Source organism: Varroa jacobsoni, unplaced genomic scaffold (genome assembly GCF_002532875.2).
Source record: "Varroa jacobsoni isolate VJ856 unplaced genomic scaffold, vjacob_1.0 scaffold_923, whole genome shotgun sequence".
In the NCBI taxonomy this organism is placed as follows: domain Eukaryota; kingdom Metazoa; phylum Arthropoda; class Arachnida; order Mesostigmata; family Varroidae; genus Varroa; species Varroa jacobsoni.
The window spans coordinates 115,594-129,784 of NW_019213825.1; the positions used below are offsets into that span (position 1 = coordinate 115,594).

The 14,191-nt window shown below is 42.1% G+C and overlaps 1 protein-coding gene and 1 long non-coding RNA gene across 6 annotated transcripts in view; one reads left to right on the forward strand and one right to left on the reverse strand.

The window, feature by feature from the left end:
- LOC111265014 (uncharacterized) overlaps nucleotides 1-14,191 on the forward strand; it is a 63,841-nt gene that overhangs the window by 46,249 nt on the left and 3,401 nt on the right. For 3 of the 5 annotated variants that reach the window (XM_086970307.1, XM_086970309.1, XM_086970306.1), the window contains 5 exons: nucleotides 4,448-5,126; nucleotides 6,221-6,555; nucleotides 10,831-10,956; nucleotides 13,305-13,407; nucleotides 13,646-13,727. In XM_086970307.1, the coding sequence (XP_086826433.1) occupies nucleotides 4,448-5,126; nucleotides 6,221-6,555; nucleotides 10,831-10,956; nucleotides 13,305-13,407; nucleotides 13,646-13,727 (1,325 nt within the window). The other 2 variants (XM_086970308.1, XM_022841334.1) reach the window with 2 other exon arrangements.
- LOC111265016 (uncharacterized) lies at nucleotides 501-4,439 on the reverse strand. The gene is made up of 3 exons (XR_002683207.2): nucleotides 4,357-4,439; nucleotides 1,222-1,380; nucleotides 501-838 (listed from the first exon to the last, which is right to left on the reverse strand). It is a non-coding gene; the product is annotated as an uncharacterized LOC111265016 (long non-coding RNA).

Here is a 14,191-nt window from a genome sequence, read left to right on the forward strand (position 1 = left end):
TAAAAATGTGTCTTGGATTTAGTATGATGGCAAAGCATCTATTATCTTCTTATGGTACCAGACATGCCACTGGAAATGCCGGCAACACAGCATGATCATTTATGAAGGGAACCTTTGGTGTCAAACCTTTGAATGTAACACTGAGAGCCCTAATCCTTTTTCCTGACACTCGCTAATACTTATTGAATGCATATGGCAATTTTACCTGAATCCTTTTGAGGATTCAGGATCCCAGGGCATCCTAAAGTGTGGGTTTCTGAAAGGAACTGTTTTTACATCGTATCGGCGTTGCCACGCGTTTGCTCTTTGCTAGCCTTGAAATAATTGCGATTTTGTTCTAGAAGAAAATATAGACTTTCTCGAGCGTTTACTAATTTGGGTCTAGTGCATTATTTTATAATCTAATTTAACAATTGCCCATATTCAGGTTGTGCGCTCTTGCACACGGTTAACTTTCGTTAACTGCGCAAGTTCTATAAAGAACGTACTTTGGCTGCTTTTCAAATTTATTAAAATATATAAAATTATTTTTTCGAATATTAAAATATTTTGAGATTTTATTGATATTCAAATTACCATCGTATTAACATACCGGTACATTCTTTCTATGATAGCTGAAGGACATTACTGACTTTGGTCAAGCTTTGATGCTGATTTTTTGCAAACTTTCAGAGTGATAGTGTTAACTTCATATCCAGAACAGCGAAAATGCAGTACGGGGTAAATTCGATTGACGAATAGTTTATATGCTGTATTCCAATATATATATATCGCTCATTTAGCCGCGCGGTCCTCTCCCGATGATATCGACCGGAATACGGAGTCTGCAACCTAAAAACTGTCACAATAAAGAACAGGACAGGGTAATGCAGCCTGCGCGTCGGTTTTAAACTGCTACATTAAACTGGCCTGCTCAATTGAATTGCTATACTTTTTTTCACACTAAATATCATTTCCTGTAGTGTTAAAATCTACTTCGATTCCTTGATTCTTTTTTTATAATAAACCTATTGTATAAGAAACCTACAAGCTACGATTTACAACGGCCAAAAATAATTAGGCTTTATTTAATGGCTTATAGTATTTCACATTATATACACACACTTTGAATACATAACCGCTGCAAATTATTGAGTAAGGAGACATTATAAGAAATAGTTACGTTCTATCGAAGTCGATGTTTAATGGGCTTCATTCGCCCCAGTCAACAGCTCCTCTCACCTGAAAAAGACTACGGCGTCTCCTCATGAGTAATGCAGAGCTGCCTTTAACCATTCCGCGGGAATACGTCAGTTTATAAAACAACGCAAGCGATTATGGTAGATCTCATTGTACGGGCCAGAAAAATAATCTGCGCCAGATCAGCTTTATTACCGATACCTTCAATTACCGAAAGGAACAAAGGCGTAATAGTCTCAAAAAATTGTAGAGAAATGGTCTACTCTAAACAGGTCTACCTGTTTTCTTGAATAAGCAATGGCACGCGATGTGCCACGAAGTCGCAAACATTGAGGATGCTAATGCCGTGTAGGCATCTGGTAGTCTTTTTTTATAACAACTTTGACAGAAAACTTGATCGATTCAGTCAGGTCTTAAAGATAGCTACAACCCTTTTAATTGTAATAATAACGCCTCACAGTTTACGATTTTCATTTGAAAACATAATTATCCATACCTACATAGCACACAAGAAATTTGGAGCAGGATTATGCCCATTGACCAGCCCATTTATGTGTCACGCTGGAATGTTCCGATAATGGGTTCAGTCTTTGCGGTGCTGTTTCGAGTAATGTATCGTTTGCTCCTCAGATTATTCAGTTTAAACCCAACAAAATGTAAACCTAAGCTAAGCCTATTGTAGTTCGCGCAAAGCTTGAATGCTATGGTGTTCGAGGAACGAATGAGCAGCAGGAGAAAAATGCAGAGGTCCAAGAAGCAGCGCCGTTCCAATTTCTGCAAAGTTTATTTCGTATAGTTTCACTCACATCCCTAAGTTTTGAACTTTGAATACTAGTTGAGTCATTTTTACAAGCAAATATGTACATCTGTTTTTTTCTTATAAGAAGACACCAAGACGTGATACGTGCAAATCTTCTATCATAGCTCTAATGTATGTATCTTCAACTCTGGAAACAAAATCGAGTATTAACAGGGTGATATATTTTGATATTGTAATAGTATTCGTTTTTATCACGTGGAGGGTTATTTGTGGAGGGTCACGATTGGCCAAGTATGTTTAAGGCAGTCATCTCCTTTACCATGATAGGGTGTATTTCCATTTATTTATAGCCATATCCCTTGACAAAGGTTGGTTTTTCATTCTGCATAAAAATTGGAAGACATGTTTGAAGTCATTATTTGACTCTTTCATGGAACTCTTGTTCGTACGTAACAATCTCCAGACGAGTAGAGATCAAAAGGTCAACTAATATTTGAGATATTTTCGTGAAAAGACAGTTTGATATTTTCCAACATACTCCCGCAAACTGCGGCTTACTTCTTAGAAGAGACCTCATATTATGCCGCGTAAATCGGAAATGAAGGAAACTGAGGGTGCGTTTCAAACGAAGGATATTAAATTATCTCAAACGAACACGACAGACTCGAAGTAAGCATGTCGCTAATGTAGCTTGTTGCACTCATCGAAAATTCCAGTACATGATTGTGTTTACATGTTTATTCAATTAGGGCACCCTTCGTCACCTTATCTGTAAATGATATGATTATAAATAAGTTTAGGCGGCAGCTACCGAAACATTAAGGTCAAGCAAACATGCGTCTCTTCGTATCGAACCTCGTCCCGAATTAGGCCTTGGATCAGTTACTAGATAACTGGAAGTACTGTGAGGGGTACGGTCGAATGTCGCAGAGGTTAATCATCCCAGTAAAGCAGAGTGACAATATCCTCACAAGCTCGTAAAATTGTGTACTCGTCCCAAGCTTCACCATACGACGTATACGGCGTGTGCCACCTAAAGTAAGGCAAAGTTTATCGCGACGGATACGCGTTCATTTTCTGCTTCTTGTATTAGATGAATATAGGCGAACAATATTTTACGCTTTACAAATTTGAGCGGAAATCAGCTATTATCCAATCTTTCCGCACTGGATGAATCCTCATCAAGGTTACAAACTTCTGGAGTTGCCTCATACCATCAAAGCACCATATCGCAAATGTCCATGTTGGAACGAGAGAAGCAGAAGCAGATTGGACCGCAGCATAACAAAGGATCATACGACAAAAAATAAACAGTGAAGGTTTCAATGTTAATCGCTGCCGATCAAAAGCGTATTCCTAATGATTCTCTTGTTTCGACTAGAACGTTTAATGAAAAACATTGATATGAATAGGCGTACGATGCCATGGATTTTTCACGAAGGCCTTGGCTACGCGTCATAAGGGCCAGACAGATGCTATATGAGGACAATAGAACCCACAAATTTGTGGGTTGTTTGCTGCTCGATTAGCCCGAGAAAGAAACAAAAAGTCATCCTCAATTTTTATCTGACGAGAAACTTTTTTACCCTCATTGCAAAAACAAACCGCTGAAATTGTCGCTGGCTTGCTCATTATATATAGGATGTGCCTATTAAAGGTAGAAGCAAATTTTCGACGAAAGCTGTACACGAAATATATGGTGCCTAGTAAAGAAAACGCTATGCCAGCGTATGTTTTAGAAAAGCGAACGCAGCTAAAAAGTTTGTCTGCGTGTTCTACAAATGCTTTTGTAATTATGGCTAACTGAAATGTCTAAAAGAAAACCGTATGTCTTCCAGTGAGCACTATGGAGACTAGCACGTATGGCCTGAAATGGGCCTGTTGTACTGTTATCTATGGGGGATTATTAAGTGAGAGTTCAACAAACTTCAATATGACAACCCTGACTGGCTCACCCCGTGGCATAAGAGAGCTGTTCGCTCTACATTACGTTGATTTAATACTTACATTGAATTGACCGTATCTAATGTAGGTGCCGTAGCTTATATGCCGCATGACCTAAGCTGAAGCAAAGATCAAATCGATAGCTCGCCAATAATGTTTCCCCTTAAACCCCCTTAAAATAATAGAGACTAACTTTGAAAATGCAAATGGACGTCAAATGCGCACATTTTTCCTTGCCTGCATTGTTGATTCTAATGAGTGAGTCCATTTCAAGGGTTCTAGAACTATTTATACTACCACGAATTGTAACATCTGCCGATTTCGTAGAAAGTAGAAATCGCTCTTTATAGTATTATATATACACACTATCATAGTTTCGGTTTAGTGCGTATAAAGCACCTTTGGCAAATAAACAATAGGCAGTGTACGCAGTCCTAATATAAATAATAATACAAATCAAAATTATCACTTACGTTCGTACACACGTTGACACCTATGAGCAAATGAAGATGGTCCATTGATGTCAATGCTTGCTTTTCCCTCTGTTTTGCTTTTTTGCCGTAGAATCCCCATCTCCACCCGGAAGTGGCGAGGAACCGAAGGTTGTCAAAGGAGGAAATCGCGGCGGTGGCGGTGACAGCAGTGAACAAAATTCTCTGGCCGGAAAAGAGAAGGAAACATCCTCTTCTCAAAATCGACTGTTGCCTAAAAGAAACAGCACTGCGCACGGAAGCGACAACGACGATAACCAAAAAGATAACGGTATTCATACCGACTCTAATGGAGCTAACGAAATCAGACCGAGAAGCGGTATTCGTCCGGTCGAGATTGAAACCAACAGTGACGCAGAGAAACAAAGTCATTCAGACAACCGTAATAGTAACAAAAGCGGTGCCGGTGATGGCAATAGTAATCAACAGCGTAGGGAGTCGTTGTTAACTAACTCGACAATATCATCATACTCGAAGGAGGGCGGCGATAAATTTGGCGCAATTGCCACCGCTGATAGAAATCTCGTCGGCAGCAAAAGTATAATCTCGTCGAAAAAAATCGAAAAAGGAGAAATTGGAAAAGGGAAAAGGGCGATAAACGGGCATATTGTGTCCCAAGCGGGACACAGGGCAGTCGGGGGGACAAGATCTTTGCAACAGGCAACACCAGGAGGCAGAAGCAAAAAGACATGCCATCAAAACAAACCACCGGGAGGTAACCAGCCCTCTAACAACCAGGATTACAAGACAGGGTTAGTTCTTCATTGGCACGCATGCATGTGGTCATTAGAGCTCTTGATACGGAACTTGTAAGTTAGTAGCTTGTACTGCTTTTTTTCTATTCAGTGAACGTGTTTGAACTTCACCAGAGTGAACTTTCAGTACTTAACCGAGGTTGTTTCTAGGGCATACGAGTCGGGTTCGTGCATAACTAATATCGATACCTCATTTCCTTTTGCTATCTATACTGTTCATTTATAACCTCCCTTTTCTCCTCGCCTCCGCCCTGTCTCTCACTAAAACTTAAATCATATGCACTTATGTGAAGTCTGACGGAATTAGTCAAAATCAATGAATGGCCAATGACATCGTTCAGTGCAACGCATCTGTAAAATTCTTAGGATCTCTTAAAAATATACGATTATATAGCCCTCGTGTAACGTTTGAAATCATTAATCACTAGTACCTGACTGTCTGTGCTATTCGTTTCAACTTATGTATACAGTCTTGCCCCATGATTTTTTTTTCTCTATATACCAAATGGTGCCAGAATGACGGCAATGAAGGTTGTTCTAACACTCTTAACATTTAATTGTGCCAAATCTGTATTAACTATCCGTGTTGATGACAATCAGGGGTGTCAACTACATTCTGAGAACAGAATACAGCTGATGTTGCATCGAATGAGAGTTATGTCTATATGGAAATTTACATTTATCACTTGAGAAAAAGTTTGTCTTTTTGTTGTTTCCATTCTGTAGTTGTTTCTTTCTTCGTTTTAGGCAGTATTCAACTATGACTGTTCAATTTACAAATTCAAGGTGCCTCCCGACCAAATCTACAAAACACAAATTTTATAGAGAAGGCAGAATTATTTTATGATCAGCCAGCCAGTTGGAATATCCCGCCATTCGGCTGCAGGTTGAATATATTTAGAATATAGATGAGATGTAATATACGTTTTAACTTCCGTTTTATATGGTACTTCATACCGCTTTTGATTCTGACTGGTAACTAATTTGATTGCTAATGCAAAAAAGCGTTTATGAGGCGTCGTATTGGCTGCTGTGCAAATCGCCAAACAATAAACTCGCATTTGATGTTTTTCTGTTGGACATCATTTCAGGCGCCTGTTACCTTCGGACGAGGAACAAGAAACGGACACTTTTCGCGAAGCGTTTGACGATGTGCACGAAACGAGCGTGGTCGATCTTCGCACAGCCGCGGGCTTTTTGAACCGCAGCGCGCCCGACCTTTACGCAAGTGGTGATAGTTGCATATATCTTAGTAATAAACCCAACAATACTGCAAACAGTCTTCTTGTCGGGCAAAGTCATTACGGCCACTCGCTTCATGATCTCAATGGTCAAAGTGTTGCAAGCCACTCACAGCGACGCAGTAAGTACCTCGAATATGGCAACGGGGAAGGGCACGTACTTCGTACAACACCAAATGACGGAGGTAAGTCTAGCACTAGACAAATGGTCATCATTAAGCGGAGCTCGCGGCAAATTCGCCATACGTCAAGCGCGGTTGTAAAAGCGACAAAAGTTTCTCTCGTTGATGAGTCTGGAAAGCTTGAAGACTTACAGTACGAAGGAGAAAATATTACTAAGTGTTTTCAACCCGCGCCCAAGTCGTCACCAACGAGTCTGACCCAAAATCCGATGTCGCTCTCAATCGCTGTCTCCGTGAAGGAAATCGGAGACATTACCACGCAAACCAATGGCGCTGGTGAGGATGGGTCAGAAACGAAACTCGCCGGAGCCGCTGCAGGAGAAGATATTATTATATCGCACAAGGCTGCCATGATCGGTTCAGGCCATAGCGACGAAGTACAACCAAATGAAATTTCTGCCACAAATCACATAGAAGAAAATGGTTCTGCATTACAAAACAACGAGCAAGACGATCCTGGGGTAGTAAATAGTATTATAGAACTAGCGAACGGCAGCAACGTAGACGAGGCAGATGGACATGTCAGCGCGTGCAACACCACATCTGAAGCCGTCGTAGATACAGAAAGTGACAAAATAGGTACCATAGAAAATGCAGTCTCGGACTTCGTGGAGAAAATGGTTTCTGCCATTGCTAATGCTATAGACTCGGCCGCCAATGAAACAGATAACCAAAATAACAACGAAAAGGAGCCTGAACGTGTGACATCTGCTAGTGAGAACTCTAGACATTTGAACAACGTCGACAAAGATCATGACCAGCACGCTTTTGCCGAGGCTTTAGCTACCGTCACTGCAACTGCTGTGTCGACTCCAGTCGACTATGTAGCAGAGCCACAACCAGCGAACGAATTTAGAAACGGAGCTAGCGCGGAAAACAGCCAAATCATAACAGCATCAGAAGCACCTGTAGCCAGTGTATCCTTTTCAGTAAAAGACAGTAATGCGCCCGCAAATCTCGGAGAAGAGTCGGCGGTAGAATCTACTACCGAACAATCGGACATTGATGGCGTCGAACGAGATACGCCAAGTACCGACCTCGCTGACAAAGGCAACTACGAGAGCGACGTTACGACTCCTGGAGATCAGATGGTAGAGGTCAATATAGAGACGACGCCGGAGAGCAACCTTGTTGACGACGACACCGAAGACGCCCGCGAAGAGTTTACAGGGGAATCACGTCCAGAGATAGAGTCAGATTTCATCTCTCCATTAAGCGCAATATCAGAGCGGAGTGGAAGCGCGTTTCAAGTCACAGAAGCTATAGCAGATGTTGAGAGCGAACAGAAGAAACCTGAAGAGTTTGAATACACTGAGCGTCAACGTCAACACCCTGGAGACGTCTACGATGACAAAAGCGATGACCAACTCCATGAGCCCTACGAAGATCTTGATGTCGACAACGGCCAACCGGTCGCGTGCACTTCATCAACACCCGTAGTTCCACCCAGCCCTCCTGTTGTAGCTCAAAGAGGATCAGTAGTTGGCAGCGCTCATAGTGCGCCTGCTGCCAGTAGTCGAACAGCCTCTGCTGTAATTCATCGCTCGCAGATGTCCGCGGCAAGTAAAAGAAGTTCCTCAGGAGTAAGCCGATGGTCACCGACATTACAAAAAGTGTCCAGGACTAGCTCTGCTGCAGCGCCCCCAAGAACTTCTCGCGCAAATTCAGCAACCGTGTTTCCTAAAACATCATCACGGGCCGCCTCAGCCACATCCATCGTTCCCAAGGGGGCTTCGCGGGCCTCATCAGCAACGAAACAAGGCAGCCGCGGGTCATCAGGTATAGCGCGCGGTGAAACGTTTATCAAGGAGAGCAAAAAGGACGATGAAGAAGAACAGCAGCAGCAGCTCTCATTAGGACTTATCAAATCGGCAAAAACAATCATTGATGATAGTGTTAACAACGCTGCTCGGACGCTTAGCGCTTCGGTACACTCTACCAGCTTATCACACGAAGATAGTAAGTCGATCACGACATCTGAGGACGTCGTCACCGTAGTTGAGGCTTTCCCAGTCGATGGAAGCGAGTCCAGATTGTCTGGCGATACTATGATCATTGAAAAAGGCGAGGCTTGTACCAAAGAAGAATCTGCATCAACTGAAAATGTCGTTCATCCGACAGACGTCGAGGACGCGGAGGACACCACAACGGAAGATATTCCAGAGGACGGACTTTTATTTGATAGTCAGGACGGCGATCAGATGACCCCAGATAGCAAAGAGGAGCGAGAAGAAATAGTTAAAGCTGGTAATGATAATAAAGAAAGTACAGATCCCGAAGTTCTAGATTCGAATTTTGTAAAAGGAGGCGACGTTGCAAATGACCGCGTATATGACAAAGGCGAAGATGAAGTTAATGCTGCCGGTATCTCCGCTGAAGAAACAGCTGCCCCGACGACCCATCCCGAGCATCACGAGCCCGCAGCAATTGCCGGTGCTCCGTCAGATGACGCCGAGTCGACCGGGCTTCGTACCCCCGATTCAAAAACCACTACTCTGGATGACTCGATGTCGCTGCCTAACGACTCAGGTCACGCCACCGAGGAGGACCGCGGTAGCTCTCCTGATTTTCGAAGGAGCGATATAGGTGACGCCGTTGCCGTCGTACCAATCTTGCACAGCGATACAGTCCCAAGCAAAAAATCCACTCGAAGCGTGAAACGCGGAGCTAAACCGTCTACTGTACTGCCGCCGAAAGCTCCCGCGCCCACACGAACCCGCAAGTCTCCCGCCCGAACCCGCCGAAATAAGTCGCCCCCACCTCCCGACAAATACCTCAACCGTCTCAAGCGATCAAAATCCGAAAGTGTGGCGCTGCATAAGCTTGGCAGCAGTGGTAACGGTATCTGCCGGGTTAACTCGCGCGCCTCAGTCAACAATGGGGAAGGACGGCTCAGCCGATTGCAATCCAAGTCCGTCGCAGAAATGGAACAGCAACGACATGAAGAGAGTACGTCCAAATCTCAGATGACGGCACAGACCGTCGCCATCGCCCCATACGAACAGAGGGAACGAGTCAATGAGACCGATCCCCCACGTAGCACAACCCAGATTACTCAGAGGCGTGAAAGGCCGGGCGCCGCCGGGCCGTCGCGTGCGGGCTCGGCCTGGTGCACCAGCCCAAACAGCGGACGATCTAGCAGTAGTCCTGATGCGGGAGGAGGCAATCGCTGCGGATGTTGTCCGCCGAATTATTGCAATATTTTCTATGTCACCACAGTTCAGCACATAGGCCAGTTTTAGATCACATCAAAATATTGATTGTGTTGTGTAGAAGCGTCTGAACAACATACTTGGCTTCTTCGCTAAGTTTGAGTGTTTCGGATATGACGTTTATTCGAATTGTTTACATTGATTTAACAGTCTCGCCGACGTCTTAAGCCTAAGACGTTCTTATCGAAACAAATAGCACCTGCAACGGTGTTAGACATCTCAGTTTATCCAGATTTACAAGTGTTGTTGTTGTTGTTGTTGTTGTCGTTGCTATTGTTGTTGTGCCGCCACAGTAGTTTTTAGCATGAGCATTATTATTTTAACTATGTGCATTCGGTACTGTGTGAACGTTATTTTACGTACACACAGCCAATGCTGGGGGCGTCCGTGGCTCCATGCCGACCCGCGCGACGCTCGTGCCGGCGGCTTCTTACCTGGTCCCAAGTATCAGCGTCACTCTGGTGCAGCAGCACATTGCACGACTAACACCTCTGCCAGCACGGTTAGTTGGAAGTGATTTTCAAAAAACACAAGTTATAGGATGTGGAGTGAACGGGTTATTAACTCAAAACGTTGCGTTTAAAAGTTCGACTTTAGTCTTCAAACAAAAGTGCAAATCCTAGGCCATCACTAAGTAATAGTAAGCACTATACATTCAACATTGATTGATACGCTGTTACTTGTGTTTTCCTAATTCATGCTCCACATATATTAGTTTTATATGCACGTACATATATATATTTCTACCAACAGACGGTAAATTAATTATCGATTGATTAGCTGAATGACTAAATAGTCGCCCGCGGGTTCGCCGTCCGTTTCGGGGGCAGAGAGAATGCGTATTCAGAATTCAACAAATTGAAAATATGGAGGAACGACTTTTCTAAACAAACTGTACCGTCCCAAACGCATTGAACCGTTTGCCGTTTGCTACTACACAAGGTTTGATCACAAAATCACACTAATGTTTGTTCCGTTTGTGCCTGCAGAGCTGAATGCGATCTAGGTCGTATCACTGATTAATTAGCAACAATGTACCTTTTATTCGTTTTATCTGTTCATGCAGTGGAGAAGCTACGTGCTAAATTGGATAATTTACGAGCAGAAAGACGGGAATGCGAAGCTCAGAAAGAGGAGATGGTCAGACACGTTAAGGGACTACAGGGAAAACTTATCCAAGAAAAAGAGACGGGTAAGGCAATTCCACCTAGGCCAGAGATGACCGATATCTGTTTAGGTGGGTTCACATAGAAAAATTCGATAGAAAAATATAGACACGAAAATGGTCCGGTTATGTTAGTGGAATGTTTTGTATAGCAATAAATAAACTACTTTTTATACTTTTCCTTTCATTCCAAGCAACATTGACATATGCAGTGCAATATAATGAGTGTTTTAAGTGCCTCTGCGGACTCTGCTAGCTAGGGACTCGAATATCCTCTAGTTCGTCTTGTTCGAGACCCTGCCGTCGTTCTCTAGGGAGCCAAAGTGGAGCAGTTCTACACAAGGGTGATTCATCAATACATAAATACATTGCCTAAACAGCGATGAATACGACCATAGCTGGCATCTAGTTATTGATTCTAGTTAGCGCTCTGGTATAGGTCAGAGATGAACGCAGTCTATAGTGGGCGCTACAACCAAGGTATTACCTAGACGACGAATGAACTTCTTCAACAATGGGCTTAACCGCAAGTTTCTCCTTTAGCAAATTCCTGCCTTAGTGGAATGTCTTGCAAAACTGCCTTTATCCACTTCTTCCTATCTCTGAGAATCGCGGTTTTAAAATAAAATTGGTTATCTCTGTACGATATGGGTAAGATGTCATTGCAGTACACGCTATTCGAAACACATCTCGTTAAGTTCAAATCCTTTGATAAAGGTATCAATAAACATTCAAGTGGAACAGCGCTGTTAAATCTCTTATAGTGGCTAGATAGACACAACTGTCAAGACAGCGATGCAATGTTCCGCTAAATTTATCTTAAATATATACTGCCTTCTTTTTAGATAGAAATCTCTTCTAAAACTGCAATTATTAGTTGTACACATTGTGATAGTCATCTCATAGGCCGTATTCCTTAGCATTCAACCCAATGGTAGGTTTATTAACCATATGTCGGTACGCGAGAATCTTTATGAGACAGGTTCAAATACATATGTAACCTAGTTTAAGGTCAAAAGGGAATTAACCTTGAAGTAAATGTGGTCTGTATTTTTATATCATGGTATCATTTAGCTTAAAAACTTGAAAAGTAGGATTTTTTTTTGGACGTAGCCCCCCCTAAAATCGTGTTTTCATTTCATGTATGTAGAAATGTATTTAGAAAATAACGTTAGGCTTAATTTATCACTAATATTTTTTGTGCTGTGCAGCGTCACCGTACCTAGCTAAGCTTTTATAATGGAATTTGGAACTGAAAGCGACTTCTGCAATAACTCTCAACGCCGTTGGTGTGCAACAATGAGGGCCTATAAGAATCCCGTAATCCGGGATCCGGTTAACTCTACATTTTAGTTGTTAATGTTAAAATAATGCTTTGGGTTACGAGCAGCCAAATGTTTTATACAATGTAGAAGCTACTGTTATCGTTTCGTACATATCGCTTGATGCGGGCTCTAAGTATGTTACAGGAAACAGTTTGACACTTTTAGTAATACTTTATTAGGCTCAAGAAGCTATTGAAATGAGGATTTTATAACTAGAAGCTTTACTCAAAGTCCCAAAAGTCTCAAAGTCCCAGAGAAGGCCGTCTATTAGAATTCTCGAATTCGCCAGGGATTGCCCTCAGCCGTTTCGAAGGGAGGTAACAGAAACGTAACTCCATAGCTCTTTGCTATTGAGTCCTTGCCGAACGCGGTACACATATTTGGATTGCTTTTGTAGCCTTTTAACACGAAGGAAGTATAAAATGGGGTAGTTTTCAAGCATAGTTTTTGCTCCTCGACATACTCATTTTTAAAGTCCGAAATAAGGGGTGGAAATAATTTTGCCCTTGGATACATTTGAAGAGTAACCGACGTGCTTTCTCGCTGTATGTAACGCTTGACAACCAGCGAACGAATAATTAAAAAGGAAAAACATATAGCTTAATATAATAATAATATGACCTAAAGATGGTTTCAATTGTTGAGGATCCTTACTTCTCCAATTTTTATCATCCGAAAGACTAAAACCCGTACGGCTGATCGCATTTTACGGTATCATTTTTAGTGCGAAAAAAATGACAATAGTGCACATAATACAGCCGATAGCTTGTTGTACCATTAACTTTACGTCCTGCTGCACCATTTAGGTTTCTTAAAATATTTATGTGATTTTTGTACCTGAGTACCTATAATTACTTGTATAACAGAGGAATATATAGTTTGCTGTAGCTTAGCTGCGTCTTGCAAAAAATATGGGCCAACATTCAATGAGTAAATATGGTCTCAATAATAAAAAAAAAACTAGATATACAATAAGGTTTTATGTATATTGGCTACTTGGTCCTGAATGCTGCCAGAATATATCTCTCCGATATAATTATATTTTTCCAGTGCACGATATGTGGAAAAAAAGGTATTACGAAGAAAAGAAGATCACTCCAAAGTTGGAAGAGGAAAGCGCAAAACTTCGGCAGGAGCTTGAGAGGATTCACAGGTACGGATGGTTGGCTGTGTGATTTCAGATTCAGGAACGAAGGCGAGCTAGTACGTTATTTTCATAATATTTAATGGACGACATATGCTTTTTGCGTAGATGTGAATTATTGGTTTCTTTCGTACGATGTCTAACTCCACAATAATGTTTACTGATGGCTATCGTTTTACCGGTATTGATGTAAACATGAATTAACTAAAGGCTGTAGAAACGGTTAAGAGCTAATTGAACTTTTCAGGGACCTTATTACAAGGGTCGAAGGTCGGGATGCAAATGATGCTCGCTCGTCATATACAAGACTCGAGGAACCGTCAAATAAGGTTAGTACTACTTCATAGATCTAACAAAGAGTACTTGACACTGCTGTCGTCAATGCCGACCCGTAATTAGAAGTTTAGTGATCGGCTTTGACTGCCACCGAGCATAAATAACTATTCAGTACGTTGAAGTTAACTATTTGTGCTAAGTACGTCGCTATCGTTTCCCCGTCGCCATTATAACGGGCCTTGAATGCGTAGAATAAATTGTGCGAAGACACGGCGGACTTTATTGACGAAGACATGCTCTTAATTCAAAATAGGAACAATCTACAGCTTGCTCAGACCGTTTGTTTACCTTCAGTCCGTCAGAAGCATAGGAACAAGCTGCATTAGCTCCTATCAAAAACAATGAATCGACAAAAGAATAACTAGTACGCGTTGGGTAGCTTGGAACTTAGCTCACTTGGTGATCAATAGTAATATGTTATATTCACCGTCTATGTCTCGAGTACTGCTGCTAGACA